The sequence below is a fragment of the Sarcophilus harrisii genome, chromosome 3, assembly GCF_902635505.1.
Source record: "Sarcophilus harrisii chromosome 3, mSarHar1.11, whole genome shotgun sequence".
NCBI lineage: Eukaryota > Metazoa > Chordata > Mammalia > Dasyuromorphia > Dasyuridae > Sarcophilus > Sarcophilus harrisii.
The window spans coordinates 117,583,896-117,600,525 of NC_045428.1; the positions used below are offsets into that span (position 1 = coordinate 117,583,896).

The 16,630-nt window shown below is 33.2% G+C and overlaps 1 protein-coding gene across 16 annotated transcripts in view; it reads left to right on the forward strand.

The window, feature by feature from the left end:
- The window catches only part of LMO7 (LIM domain 7), a 229,116-nt gene that overhangs the window by 146,849 nt on the left and 65,637 nt on the right, over positions 1–16,630 (forward strand). For all 16 annotated transcript variants that reach the window (XM_031958503.1, XM_031958502.1, XM_031958506.1 and 13 more), the window contains one exon: positions 16,248–16,278. In XM_031958503.1, coding sequence (XP_031814363.1) covers positions 16,248–16,278 — 31 coding nt within the window. The remainder of the gene's footprint in view (positions 1–16,247; positions 16,279–16,630) is intronic.

Consider the following 16,630-nt stretch of genomic DNA (forward strand, 5'->3'; position numbering starts at 1 on the left):
CATGCTTTTCCCCCTTTGCTGAACCAAACAATGTCTGTGCATGCTGCTAAAAGACAATCAGTTTACTAACTATATAAAGTTAGAGAAGAAGGAAAAAGAAGTTGAATTGAGACATAGTGGCAAGGAACTGGAAACTGATGCCCATAACTGGAGAATGGCTGAATAAGTTATGGTATATGAATATTATGGAATATTATTATTCTATAAGAAATGATCAGCAGGCTAATTTCAGAAAAGCCTGAAGAGACTTGCATGGATGATGCTAAGTGAAGTGAGTAAAACAAAGAGAACATTCTACACAGCAATAATAAGATCATGTGATGATCAACTATGGTGAACTTGGGTCTTTTAAACAATGAGGTGATTCAAGACAATTCTAATAGACAGGATCCAGAGAAAGAACTATGGAAATTGAATGTGGATCAAAGCATAACATTTTTAACTCTGTTATTGTTTGTTTTTTTTGCTTTTTTCCTTGTGTTTTTTTTTTCCTTTCACCTTTTGATCAAATATGGAAATATATTTAGAAGAATTGCATGTGTTCAACAATATTGCATTGCTTGCTGTCTATGGGAGAGGGGGATGGGGAGGAAAGAAGAAACATTTGGAATACAAGATTTTGCCAAGGTGCATTTTGAAAACAATCCTTGCATGTATTTGGAAAAATGAAAAGAAGCTATTAAAAATTAAAAAAATATTATCTACCAAAATGTAATAAAATTATTAGATGGAATAAGATAATGCTATTTAGCACTAGAAGGAATATTTTATTTGGATCTTTCTTTTCACATGAGGAATTATAACCAGAAAAACTGATTTGCCTGGTAATATTATTCATTTTTATATTAGGATTTACTTTTAAAGAATCTTATTATATACAAGATATTACTTATGTGCTGTTTGTGGCATTTTATTTCATAGACTCAAGATGTATGCTTATTTTTGTACTTAACTGTCCTATACACAATCTAACTAATGAAGCTCAAGAAAAGTTGAATAATAAACTCAACAGACACTTGTCCTTACTGTAACTCCCTTGGCATAAATATTTTGAGGAGCCAGGTCAATACGTAAGGGTAGCAACAAATGTGAAGGCATTTACTGATTTTAGCCCTCTGCATACCATAGCACAATGAGGCATGTTGAGTTTTTAAGTCAACACTTAAAAATCTTTGGCATTAAGTCTAAATTTTCAATTTTTGTATGAGGTTTCTGTGTCTCTTCCCGCCCTTTGTAAATAAATGAACTAGTTGTGTTTTAATTCAAGTTGAGTAATGTTAAAGGGACTATACTTCAGTTTAGGTTTTTTTTTTTTTTCCAAACAAGGAAGAAGCTAAACTGGTGGAAGCTTTAGTCTTAGTTAAGATGAAACACTTGACTCTTCAGTGACTTAATATAGAATAAAGTAATGGATATCAAACTGAAAGAATGTTGTAAAACATGAATGTCTGCCAAAAATTTATATATCAATTTGCTAGAATCTCAAGATCATTTTGACTTCAGTTTGGTTGACTTAACACTTCCAGCACCTATTCTTGATAGAGAAGATAGTGAAATAGGAGATAAAGTTCTTTCAATGGGGTACATAAAGAAAACATACAAAATAAAGTACCAAATGAACAGCTTATAAAAATAGATAATGGCACAGAGTGCCTGATTTATATATCCCCAGAGAAATTCCAGAAATATCATGTACACCCATTTATATTGTCTGTCCCAAAAACTTTAGTGCAGTTTTAAGCTTGAATAATTTCAGAAATTTAAGTGCTACAAATACTACAAACTTACAAAAATATCATTTGAAATTTTAAATATTTAAATTTTTTATATTTGTTTAGCTTTATGAATTTTTAATAATACATTTTATTTTAAATAAAACATGTATAGCAGTTTCTGGATGACTCATGCTTAGATCACTGGATTGCTAAAGGATGGGGCTCTCCTTGCTTAGCCAACTTTGTCATCTGATCTATTTCTATTAGTTTTTTCTTATAGGGTCATGTCAAAAATTTCATGAATGTTTCAATATTTCTTTGGATGATCTTAAGGCTAGCATTACAAATTGAAAATTAACTTGAACTTTTATAACATACATCAGTATTTTAAGATTTTAAATTTTTTGTTTAGTTGTGTCTGACTCTTCATGACAAACATGGACTAACTGTCTATAGTTTTTTTTTCTTCTTTGTTTTTGGAGAAGTGAGGCAAGATACTGGAGTAGTTTGCTGTTTTCTTCTTCATTTTTTTTTTTTTTTTGCAAGTAATTGTTAAATGACTTGTTCAGGATCACATAACTAGTCAGTGAATGTCTGAGGACAGAGTTGCACTCTGGTCTTTCTGATTCTTGTCCTAGTGATCTATCTATTGTGCCAGCTAGCTCCCCCAAGATTTTAAATATTCAAATATTATTTTTATAAGTTCTTAGAAGTTATATTTTTGAAGTTGTTAAAACTTAAAACTGCACCAATACTTTTGAGACACACTGTATATGCATATAACTGTGCATAAAAGCACTGTTGTGATTCTGGAGTAATTTCAGGTTAATATGATGAAAGAGGTGGGATGCTTAAGGAAAGACAGAAATAATTGGTCATCTCAGTTTGAAGGAATGCTATATATGCTGTCTCAGAAGTGGACATAAGAAAGTCACATACCTAAATAAGCTAGTTCAGTTAATGTGGATGACATGAAGTGGCAGAAACAGGATATGTAGGTAGCAGAAGATAAACTGTGACTTGACTATACCTTAAGAAGCATGAAACTAAAAAACTGGTAGCTTGAATATAGGGAGTATGACTCTTAAAGGACCCTTTAAAGACTCTACTTCTGAATGTATGTAATGTATGTAAGGTGGTTTGGATAGGAAAGAGGCTGAAGATAGTCCAGGTAGATATGGGCTTCCCTTCCACACACCCCCATTTTAGGTTTTGAACAGATTTGTAAATTTTAGAGTAGAAGAACTCTAGAAAGAAATGTTGCACAGGAAAAATTGATAGGATTGGTAATGCATTCAATAATTATAATAGGTAATTCAATTCCAAGATTAAAAGCTATTGATAATAATGGAAAAATTGAGGAAATTAAATTTTTAAAATTTTATTTGTTAACACCAGTGTCTTATAGGTGTTCTAAGTGATAAAACTTAAAAAAAGGAAGACATATCAGGATCTTAGTAATCAAAACCTGAATGTAAATCTTTCATTTTTTAAAAGCCTTGATCATTTCTTTAAAATTTGCAACTGATCTTTTAACCTATTTTGACAGACTGAAAAAATGCCAAACCTTCTGTTGAAGTCAGAAATTTTAAATATAAAAAGGAAAAAAATAAAAATGTGACCTCTTCAAGTGGAAAATGATTTTCAAGGCAACATAGTAGGTTTTTCTTTGAGAAGACACACACACACACACACCCACCCACACCCACACCCACACCCACACACACACCTCCATTAATTATTAAACCCAAAATAATTAACTTTGTTAGATAAGAACATTTCTTTTTTCTTTTCTTTTCTTTTCTTTTTTTTTTTTTAGTTTTTTTTTGTTTGTTTCAAGATAAGTTTCTTCTTGATTAAATCAGTCACTTGTAGCATTCTGAATAAGAATGTCTAAACAGAGTCTCTGTACCTTTGAATTAATCAAAGCCATTGTGTGAGAGATTTGATTATGACCTTAGAAACTTGAATAAAAGAGAAGTATTATTTCAACACACACACACACACATACACACACACGATCTAGAAGTATAAGGAGAGGGGATAATATAGGCTAGAAACAGAAAGAACCAGCCAGGAAAAGGAGAAAGAGAAGATAAGACCGGCCTGACATTTTCCTTCTCTGTCATGCTCAATCTCAGAACAGAATTGGAATTGATTGAACTTGGATTGATACTACCATCCACCCACTCAAAAAGAAAAGTCTTAAGGAAGAAGTTTGCTCTCTTTCCCCAGTTTCCACTCCTAATGCATTTTTGCAGACACTCTATAGTATAATTACCCATTTTTTAACCTAAACATTTCCAGTAACATGAATTTTGCCTCAACCACAAATGAGCCAGTTAAGGGTTAAAGTAAATAATGACCGAGAGTGCATGATCATATCTATCTTTCATCCATCTTACCTATCAATTGGCTTTTGAGTTTCTTTTGGCTTTATCTCCTAATTTCTCTTATCTTTTCATTTTGAAGAAAGATTTCTATTCACAGGTGATAGGAAAAATATTTTTTAAAAATATTGAACACTTTGACTTATTAGGTTTTTTAACAACTTCTTAAAGAAGTCTATTCATAATATAAATATATAATACATCTATATATGAAATTATATATAGAAATAGGATTGAAAAACTGTTCAGTCATTACTTCTGAATTATATTAGCCTCCCAGTGTCTAATAATAAGAAAAACAATTGTCTTCTCAAGCTTTTGACTTTTAAATTTATTATTTATGGGTGATAATATCCTACCAATGAATTTTCTCCACCTCAGGGTTGAGTCATGATTGGTTGATATCATTTTACAAGACTAGAGAGAGAGAGAGCTTTGGGTAATTTTCCAACTGTGTCTAGTAACTTAGTAGTTTCACAATGGAATAAACAGCATTAGACTGACAAGCTTTTGACCTTTGGGAATGAGATGTGGCGTATATTTGGTGTACTTGGGATAGGTTGAGAAATTATTAGTAGAAATATTCATAGGAACAAGGGGTTGTGGGTGGAGAACTAGAGGAGAACTTGCTTAAGTTTAATTATATGAATTTCAAATGGTTCAAGTTTTAAATTAGAAGAAATTTGCTGCTTTCTCTGTGAAGAAGATATATGCTGAAGGAATTACTGTCATGTTTTAGTTCTTAAATGAGTTATAATTTCTTGACATGAGTGTGTCCTCCCCAATGTAGTTTATTTATTTATTTATTTATTTTTTTGAGGCAATTGGGGTTAAGTGACTTGTCCAGACTCATAAAGCTAGTAAGTGTCTGAAGCTGGATTTGAATTCAAGTCCTTTTGATTTGCCCTTTCACAGCTTTTAAAGAGGTAACTTAATGGGGGACCACCAACAACAATGTGATGATTTTTTCTGAAATAAGGCTGGTGCCCAGACTATATATGAGGTATTACTTCAAATCTTTACAATATGATAAGACTTGACTTGTCAAAGTTTGTGTTCTGATGGCTTAGCCTTTAAAAACTCAGTGTCACTTTCATTCTGAGGTATATTTGTCTATGGCAGTAGATGAGAAATATTGATTTAATTGTTACTCCCATTATTGGAGGGAGTACCAATGATGAGATCAGAGATTTTGAAAATATTGAAAAAGGGCATTTAGTCACTTAAAATATTAGTGAGAAAAATTAGAGAAGAGGGAAAAATGGTCATAGTCAGAAGCTTTTGAGAGCAATGCGTTTTTTTTTTTGGGGGGGGGGATTCTTTAATTTTCTTTTTTTGGAAATTGCTTTTAACAGTGGCATTATCCTATCTTAAGACTGCTGAACCAGACCACTTTCTTGAGTTGAAATAATGGATGGGTGAGGAGGAAAAGGACCAAGAGTTAATTATTGAGTATTCTTCCTGCCAGCCCACAACAGTAAGACACTAATTCTAACTGATCCAAATCACCAATTTTTGACCTAATATTGACTGACTGATAGCTTAGCTAGCTAGTAATGGTGGAAGAAATGGCATCTCTCTGCTTACATTTTTACATCTCCTCTATCTTTAATGCCTCCTTAATAAAATATTCCTTTATGTAGTTTGAGAACATCTAGCATGTGTAAGCATTCATAACTATATGCCGATGTCATCTTTATTATGATTATGTACTTGTTATCTTTGACTTGGAAAAATCCCTGTGAAACACGAAGTTTATAATCTTGGGCAAGTAACTTAGCTTCCCTGGATTTCATTGACCTCATTTTTGTTTAAAAAAAAAAAGAAAGAAAAAAAATTGAGTTGGAGCAGATGTCATTAGTATATTACAGTCAATGTCATTTCTATTCCTATAGTTCCTTCTTTGTATATTTTTACTTCCTCAGCTTGGTTCTTCAGGCAAACAGAATTAAGAGGAAGTTTATATAATTAAATTCACATATGTAGAATGTGATTCAAGTCCTATTTTTAGGTTGTCACAATCCTTATCTAATGATTTTAACTATAAATGTCAGAATACTGAAATTCTGCATTAGGATTGTTGTCTAATTGGGGATATAGAATAAATGCTTCTTAATGATTCATTTCAAGAATTATGCAATAGTCAATCTACTTCTTGAATACTAGAATTATAGTTTCTTTGATGTGAGTTCCTCCTCTACCATCTGAATTTGAAGCTTTGTGATTATGCCTGAAAAATTTATTACCCTTTGGCCAAGCTGGTGATTGGCTACTCCTTAACATCATTAGGAAAATCCTTAGATCACAAATATATATGTAGTCACTGGTGTATCCTAATGGGAGGGGAGTAAGGCTTTTACTGCTTAGTAGAACCTGTTAGGATTAGTATTCCACTGTCATAAGTCACCTCTGTGACACAATGATACATTGAAGCACGACTTTAGTGGAACAAAAAGTAGCTTGCAGAACCCAAATTCCAAGGGTTAAACCAGATATAAAGATGACAGCAGTGGTAGCAGCTAACATTTTATAGAATAACTATTATGTGTCAGGCACTGTGCTACAAATATTCATTTCATCCTCATAATACTTCTGGGAAGTAAGTACTATTATTCCCATTTTATAGAGGAGAAATTTAAGGCAGATAAAAGTAAATGAACTTTTTCAGAGTCACACAGTTTATAAAGAACTAAGGGCAGACTTGAATTCAGGTCTTCATGATTTCAAGTAGCTTTTTAACCACTGTACTACCTTGCTGTCTCTAAAAAGACAAGGAAAAAGTTCAAAACAAGATCTATTTCCACCCTCCACCCCCAATTTCTATTATGTACTTCTATCAAATTTTTCTATTTCTTAAGAGCATTTTTGTCCCAGTGTTGTTGATTGGATATATTTGCTCTCTATTAAATGAAGTCATGCTATTTTTGGTGTGTGAGAGTGAAAATTAATATCAAATTATTTTTTAGCAAGAAGATAGTTCTTTAGCAAAAACATTTGGAATAGAGATAATATGTCTAGGCCCAAGATACTGAAATTATAAAAAGTATATTTCTCTTGGGAATTTGTAGGTAAAGATAGAAATCTTGAAATGTCTGTATGCATCCATACCAATGATTGGTAATGGCATGACTTTTAAATTATGTAATCTAGATACATTACAGTGTGAAAAAGTTTGTTATTCTGCACAAGTCAGGTGGCATTACATTTTGTGGCATATGGAGTTTTAAAATCTATGAGTCATAGTAGCTTCACATCCTTGGAAAGATGACAAAATAAAATTTATTTTCAGGGATGGAAGTGGGTGGAGAGGAGAGAAGAATTTCATTCTTTTAGTTGCTACATTTTGCAATAATACAGGCCAACTTTTGTGGGTGGGAAAATAGTGTTTGATAGCTAAAAAGTAAGGTGGATAGATTTCTTAGGGATAAGTTTATGACGCATTTTTCTATCCTTTATTTTCATGTTTTCTTTTCCCTTGTCTCTCTGCTTTTCTCTCCCTCCACACCATACCTTGCAACATAAAGATAAAAGATGATGATTTTTTTTTTTTAATTTGAAGTCTAATGCTAGGGTAAGTTTTAAATTCTTAGAATAATTTGCTAACTGACAAAATTGTAGGCTTGTTCAATCAACTAATATTTCTGAAGCACTTGCTATGTGCCAGGCATTGGATTAGGTGCTAAAAAACTGAAACAATGCCTTCTCATAAGTAGTTTATATTCTAATGGGGGAGGCAGCAAGTACATAAAAATAAATAAATAAAATAACAATACAAAATATGTAATGTAATAAATATTAAAAGTTAAAAATAAGTTAAGTGAAATAAGTAAATTTAAAAATTAAATATTAATAAATATTTATATAAATTAAGAAAATAGAATTTAAATAGAATACAGAGTAGTTAGAAAAATAGTAATTTGGGAGAGTATCAGCAAAATATATAAATTTAGAGCTAGATAGTAATTGAGAGAGAATCTGTTCCAACTCCTGCATTTTACAACCATCAGATTCTTCTAGCTCCTATGGCTGTTGCTGGGAGAGGTGATGTTCACTTTTCTTAGAAATTAGAAGGTATCTCATCATACTGGTTCCTCCCAAAAGGGGTACCAAGACCATTGGGCTCTCTTTAAATTCCTAAGATTTTTAATATTATTTGAGTTCATTTCTAGATATGAAACTTAATTCATATCTGCAATGGAGATAACAGTCCAGTGCCATTTAGACATTTATTTTGTATTGTTTTTTCATCAATACATTTCTTGTGATGGGTATGGTCTCAGTCAAACTGAGACCTATTGAAACCTTAGCTTAAAAAGACCAAGGTTTCTCACTGCATCCAGGGCCATCTCCAGTCATCTTATCTATAACTAGCCATTGGACTCAGATGGCTCTGGAGGGTAAAGTAAGGCAGGTGACCTTGCATAGCCCTCCCTTATTTAAATCTAATTCACTTTCAAGTCATGGTATCACCTCCCTGATATCTTAGTCTTCTTCCAGAATAAAGGACAAACAACCACCACAAAAACAACAAGGTTTCAAGAAAGTATACTTTCACTTTTTCTTCCTTTGACCAAGGCATTCATATAAGTTCCATTCAATAGACATCAATAGACTACTATGTACAAGGTTTTATAGATGCTAGGGATATAAAAATGAAAAATGAGTCTGTATTTAAGGAGAGTAAAATGTTATTTTGGGGATGGGGTGGAGGGATAAAATGTTAGCAATATATGATGTTGGACCTGTTTTTCTTTTTTCATTTTAAAAAAAGAATAAGCTAGACTTTTTGATCTTTTATTTATTATTATTATTGTTTTTTGTTGAGGCAGTTGAGGTGAAGTGATTTGCCCAGGGTCACACAGCTAGGAAAGAGTTAAGTGTCTGAGATCAGATTTGAACTCAAGTCCTCCTGTCTTCAAGACTGGTGCTCTATCCACTGTGTCACCTAGCTGAACCAACTTTTTGATCTTTAAAGATCATAAAAACGTCTAAATCTACTGCTTTAGATAAATAAAGAAGAAGCTCCAGAGAAAGTAGAGAAACCTTCAAGTTGGAAGGGAGGGATATTCTGTGGGTGGGTATGACTTAAATCTACAATCCAATCTCTCTGTTCTTGCCTCCCTCCTATCTCTCCTCTAAACAAAGCATTGGCTAGCCAGGATTAGGGTAATATTTACTCCATTATTTACTCCATTATTTGTGTATGTGTGTGACTGGAGTGAGATTGAGTGTTGGGGGAAGTTGTGAACAATTCTCTAAAACTATAAGTTGTAGAAAAAGAACTGATGTGCATTAGTAGGAAAAGTTTCCTCAACAGGAATTTCCTTAGCCAAAAAAAATTAGAGGTCTAGTACTATTTTAAATTGGAAGCAATAAACTATAAAGGCAGTAATAAAGACAGAGCCCTGGACTCATGGTTGGGAGACAAATTCAAATTGCAGCTTTTTCAGGTACTAGCTGGGATACCATGAGATTTTGTACCTATCAGTTTCCTTCTCTCTAAGATAGAGAGTTTGAATAAATGCCCTTTTAATTCTAACATTTAACAATTAGGCGGAATCAGCTATTCATTTAGTTAAGTCTTTCTAATTTCTTTCCAGCTCAGGAGACAACTCCCTGATTGGGTAGTTATAATTGGAATGGGGATCTGGATTGGCTTTTCTGGGTTTGAGCCTCCAGGATGGGTCCATGTGGAAGCCAAAGGCCAATCAGTGAATCATTCAGTGCAATAAATACCAGAGTGAGTAGACTTATGACTGGGGGAATGAAAGGATACTCTAGGAGCTAGGATTAGAAAAGCTTTTTGAAAGTCATCTGGGTGAACGAAGAGAGTGAGTGGGACGAACTGGTGAAAGGTCATAGAGTCTAAACCCTTCATTAACAGATAAAAAAAAAACTTAGGACACTGAAGTTACTGTAAGCAATTGAGTTGAGATTTGAATTTATATCTTCTTTACTCTAAGCCCAATGCCCTATTAATTATGTTATATCATTCCCCCAAACTGCTTGAAATTCTTAACTTCTCACTGGATCTTTAACCATGAAAGAATAATTTGGGTTAAAAAGCTCTTTTAAAATGGAAGTAAGTTAAGAGAAGTCTATTAGTCATTTACATTTTAGTTAGATCATATTAGTTTTTATTCAACTTTGGCTAGTTGAAAAGAATGGGAATTTTATTTTGGGAAGAAACAGGGAATTTTAATAATGATATTAATAAGTAGAATTTCTGTAAGACTTAAAGGCTTATAAAGTGTTATTTATTGTTATTTGAATATTATTTTAAAGCAAATATTGCAATGCAAATATTATTTCATTTTATTTTTGTAACAACAAAAAATGGGAGATAAAGTGTTATCGTTCTCATTTTAAGAAAAAGAGACATAGAAGGGTTTGAGTGTCTTATATAGCCACATAGCTGATGTGTCTGCAGCTAGATTTGAACCCACAAATTCAGCACCATATTCATTGAGCCATCTAAGCTACTTCCCTAACTGGGGAACTCTGGGGTGCAGGATTGTAACTGACTAATTCTGTGACAAGATGCAAGAATTTAGAGGGGAGTTTTTAGGATTCACTTAGGGACTGCTATAAGACTAAGAGAGATTGTCCAGCAGCTAGAGCCCTAATCTTTAATCACATGTTGTGATTTGGGGACCACCTGCCAGTGCCTGCTAGAGGTCTAACTCAGAACTGTAGAATGGATTTCTTCATGTGAGAGGATGACAAGGAGATGATATTACAAGGAGACTGAGAGGCATTTTCATTGTCTGACTTCCCCACTGAGAGGCAGTTGCATTGTCTGACTTTAGCCTGTAGTTAAGATTAGAGTTTGAAGATTAGAGTTAGGTAGATGACTGGGGAGTCATTTACTTTCTGAAACTCAATTTGCATATCTAGGAAATAGGAATGATATAAATAATAGCATCTGCCTCCCCAGATTATCATAAGGATAAAATAAGAAATATATGTAAAAATGTAAACTTTTAAATTCTGTATAAATTTAGAAATGATGATGATGATGATATATTTTTGATATAGTCCTGGAGCCCAGGTATTGGATCCATATACTTTTTGATATAGTAGAATTACTCTCTTTAAGTGAGGAAATCTAGCCTCTAGTTTTATTTGTTTGAATACAAATAACAACTTCTTTGTGTCTCAGTTTTCTCCTTTGTAAAATGAGGGAATTCTGTCAGATGATTTCTAAGTTTCTTTAAGTCTTGAAATGCCATTACTACATTAATAGTCTCCTCCAAAGGGATAAGTTTTCTGGTTTTAGATAATCTCCAGATAGAAAGGGAATAAAATGTAGTCATCAAGGCATTTTTTTTTTTTTTGGAATGAGTTTTTAGGTCCTTTGGGAAATTCAGGGGTGCTTGTGTTAGACTGGCACTGATTCACTATGCAAGGGTGGGGTAGCTTGGCTTGGAGCCAACCTGAATGTTTCTGCAATGACACTAACATCTTATTTGTTTGCCCAGCTCCTAGCCTGGTCTCTAGCCAGAAGTAATTTCCTATCCTTAGTCCAGATGCTGTGTGACTGGGGAAGGAAAGCATACATAAGATGAAAGGCACTCTGGTAAATTTCATTTTGCATTTGTCCTTGCTGAGGGGGAAAAGGGGAGAAGGTTTGGAGAAATTCTCCTCCCACCTAAAACTAGTCTTGTCAAAGCTCTTCTCTCTGGATAATTAGGCAATTAGCCTGAGACTTTGTAGTTTTCTTGTTCAGCTTGGCAAATGTAGGAATAGGTTTATAGCTAGCAAAAGCATCTGTTTTGTCTGTACATTCTTGGAAGAAGTTAATCTACCTTTGGTAATTTATATTTTATTTAATTTAGAAATCTTTCCACATCTTGGAACCAGAGACGTCAGATATCTTGCTGCCTTGATCAGAAAATAACCTTATTTTCATGTATTTGTATGACTTATAACTGTTTAGCAATGCCCTTCACTCTTGACTGGCTTTGTAGAGCATTTACTAGTGACTGTATTTATCTAATCTGGATGACCTCTTGGTCGAGATGTTGTCAGAGGCATTCTTTTGGGAGGTAGAGTTTGCTGTTGATTTCCCTGCTTACATCTGTGATTCTATGGGGTGAACAAAGGTATGTTAATAACTGTTCAGTTTGCTAAGTGCTTTGTTACACCTGTCAGATGTACTTGTACTATTTGGAATATTGAATGTGTTATTTTTTTGAAATTGGAGTATGAGCTTCATAATGTGATTTTGCATAAAAAGCCATAAAAACATTCCCATTTCTTTTGCATAGCTTTGGTCTCCAACCCTCTTCTTCTAGGGACTGTGTATTCCTATGGGTATATATTAGTTCTCTTGTGTCTCTCTTAGAACCCTGTAGGGGAACTTATGTCCCAAAGAAAAGATATTTAGTACTCACCACTTTGAAGTTTGGCTTTATTCCCTGAACCCATATTTGTCTTTGACACTGGTTTTATGTTTCACAGTTGGCTACATTGTCATTCTTTTGAGATTTATGGATAGAAACTATGAATGATATCAGAGTAATGATCATAAGAAATTAATATTATTTAGAAATGGGTGGTGTTGGAAAAGACTATATTTTAATTCAATAAATATAGTTTAAAAAAAAACACATTTTCATTTAAAGTTTTGAGTTCCAAATTCTATCCCTCCCTCTATCTCCCCCCCCCATAAGATGGTGAATGATCAGTTATAAGTTATACATGTACAATTATGTACACTATTCTTTATTAGTAATTTTATTTAAAGTCTCAAATAAAAAAAGAAGGTTAAAGACAGCAAGTGGAAAATGACATGCTTCAGACTGTATTCAATCAATAGCAGTTCATTCTCTGGAAGTTGATAATGTTGTTTCATCATTAGTCTTTTGAGATTGTCTTGGATCATTGTATTGCTGAGAATAATAGTCATTAATAATTTTTCATTGAACAACATGCCATTTCTGTGTACAGTTTTGTTCTGTTCACTTCATCATGCATCAGTTTATATAAGTCTTTTCAGATTTTTCTGAAATCAACTTGCTTGTCATTTTACAGCACAATAATATTCCATTACAATCAAATACCACAGTTGTTAAGCCATTCACCAATTGATGGGTATTTTTTTGAGTTCCAATTCTTAACCACAACAAAAAAAGCTGCTATAAATATTTTGGAAAAAAATAGGTCCTTTTCCCTTTTTTGGATCTCTTTGTGATACAGACCTAACAGTGGTATTGCTGGATGAAGAATATGCATGGTTTTATAGCCCTTAGGGCATATTTCCAAATTGCTCTACAGAAATTCACATGGTTTTCATTTCTTTTCCACCTCTATGTCATAACACTGTTATCCTCAATTTTTAAAAACTTTTTATTTTCTCAAGATTTTTTTCTTATTAACTTAAGGAACTCTAAATTAAATAGCTATAGGCTGCTTTAGGCTCCTAAAACATTTGGACTGAAAAAGAATAGATGTTTATACAACATTACTCAGCTTTGAAAATAAAGGTTGTTCTAACTGACATTTCTAAATGGTTGTGTAGGAACTTAGTTGGCTCAAAGCAAGTCAACATTATCATCCCCTCCTCCCTATAATGATCTGTTTCGGGAGGCTTGGGGGTTGTGCCATTGTGACCTTAGCAAGCAAAGGAGCAGCACAGTTACCAGCCTCAGTGGGATAGAATTTGTTTGCTGTTTGGAAAATAGTGAACTCTACCTTAGCAAATAATTTACTACTTACATTCCTGGCATTGCCTTTCAGGGATAGATACTCTGTTAAATTAGCACTATATGTACCTTTGTATTGGAGGGTGTAATAAATGCCTATAATTAGCAAAGAGTGAAAGGTTATGCTGTCCAAACTCGAAAGTGCTGATCTCAAAACAAGGAACACATTCTTTCTGCTTTCAGTAGATTACCTTATAATAAAATAAGAAAAATAAAAATGAAGAGATATTGAGTTAAGAATGTTTAAAAAGTGCCCAAGAAAGGAGAACAAATAGAATTCAAGAGATATCTAATTTACTTTTATACATTAGGTGATACCTGTTCTTTTTGGTCCTTTGCCATAGATCTTGAGGAATAATTGTTGTTCTTCGTCCAGGTCTATAATATATTTGATCAGCTTTGCTTGTGGTGAATCTTGGCATTTCCTGCTCTCTTCCTATCTCATTTCACAATATCATATTTTTGGGGTGATGTTAGTGATATTCAAAGCAGGCATTCACTTGCTCTATAGAAAGGGACAAAGAGAGCTAATAGACCGTAATGACAGCTGACAAGTTTTAAAGCTTGCAAAACACTTTATGTAACATTATTTCCCCCGGTCCTGACAATACCTGGTAAATGCTACTATATAATGATTCAAATTTTATAGATGAGGAAATTGAAGTGGAGAGAGGTTAAGTGCTGAACCATAGCTATTAAGTGCCCAAAATAGGATGGGAATCCAGTTTATCTTGACTCCTAAGTCTGGCATTTGATGGATCATTTATGGTAAATGAAAAGAAAATAATTAATACTTTATCCTAGTTCCTTAATGCAGAAATCACATCAAAAAAATACATTGCTTTTGTAGATTATGTTTTTTTTTTTTTATTTCTTGTAATTCTGTTGAATTGAAAAGGGACTTTAGAACTAATCACTGTAACTTCACCCTTTCTAACATCATTAACACATAGTGCATTTATACAATTTTCATTTTTCACTTAGCCAGATGGATTTCTTCATCATGTCCACAAGCATTTTATCATCATGCAGGAATACATAAACTTTACCATATCTACTTCCCAATACCCTTTGCCTTTGGGACATCTCTGTGAGTGGAGAGCTCTCCAAACTTGCATTTAAAGAGAGTACCCATGCCAGAAATCTCTTCATTTCCCTCAGGGGCCAGATTTCTCTATACAGTCTCCTCACTGTGTACTTTGTCTTTTCCACATCCTGGCCTCTTTTTTCTTTGTTGTCTTCTCCTTTTAGATTATAAACCCCTTGAGGGCAGGGATTGTCTTTCTTTTCCTTATTTCTTTTCCTTATTTATCTTTCTTTTCCTTTATTCCTTATTCCCCAGAATTTAGCATGTATTAAGTGCTTAATAAAAGTTTATTGACTGCCTGACTATTTAAAGAAGCCCATTTCCTTATGAAGACTTTATTGTTAATATAGTTAATAGAATGCTGCACTTATTGCCTATGCTCAAAGCCGTCCTCAGATACTTATTGATTCTGTGTCTATGGATATGTCACTTCATCTCTAGACCAACATTTTTCTCATCTGTAAAAATAAATAGGAATAATAATAATAGAGGGTGTCCCAAAAATCTTAGTGAAGTTTCAGTCCTTAATAAGTTTTAATAAGCTCAAAACTGCACTAAAACTTTTGTAGTACTATGTACTTTGTAGTACTTATATCACAGATTTGTTTGTGAGACCCACATGAAATTTTGTGTGTATTGCAAAATGTAAAATGCTGTATATATGAAAATCACCATCATCATCATCACTATCATCACATTTACCCTGTTTCTTTTTTGCATCTAAACAGACAAACAAATCCTATCTAAATCTCTGTATTCATATGAAAACTAGTTGAGCTCAGGTATCTTATGTTTTTTGTTTTAAAAGTAGCAAAGAATGGGGTATCTAGGTGGCACAGTAGATAGAACACCAGCCCTGAAGACAGGAGGACTTAAGTTCAAAGGTAGTCTCAGACACTTACCCCTTCCTATCTGTGTGACTCTGAGCAAGTCACTTAATCCCAATTGCCTCAGGGGAAAAAAGTAGCAAAGAAAATTCGTATGTGCAAACCTCCTAGTGTTTGCTTTGGAGTGACATGGCAAAGATGATGTTAGAAAAAAACATCAGTTAGTAAATGGTTAGAAAAAAACAGGCTTTTGACTTTTCTCTATTTAGATTATGATTAATAGGAAAAGCCATTCTTATTAACCTTGGCAGAAAATTTATCATTTATTTTAGAAAAATTTGTTTGCCTTTATCAGTATAAATATGAGTGGTTGTTATATGTTTTGTTCTTACTTTTAATGGACTGTCTGCATTCTGAGCTATCAGAAGGTCTTAATATTCAAAATAGAAATAAATTGTTTTAATTGGAGAATTTTTAAAGTTTTAAGTTTTCATATTCAGATTTGTTTTTCTTCTTTGCAGACAAGAAGAGACTGATAGAAGAGTAAAAAATGTAAGCTATATTTACCTTTCTATCTCCACCCAAATTATGTCATCCTTACATATACCCAGAAGATAGCTAATAAGTTCTGCCTCTTTTCCAATGATTCCCCCCCTCCTTTTTTTTTGTTGGAAATCATTCATTTGTGAAATCTTGGCTCTAGGCATTGCATGTGCTTCCTAAATCTTTGTTAGATAAAAAGAAGAGAAGCTGGGCTATAATAAGAAAGGGGCAGTGGTAGCAGTAGTATGCTTAGTACAAAAATTGTTTTAGGCAAATATTTATGTGTGTATGTGTAAATGGTATAATTTGAAAACTGTATTTTAAAATCTGGTTATATGAAATTTGAGAGTACATGTTTTAA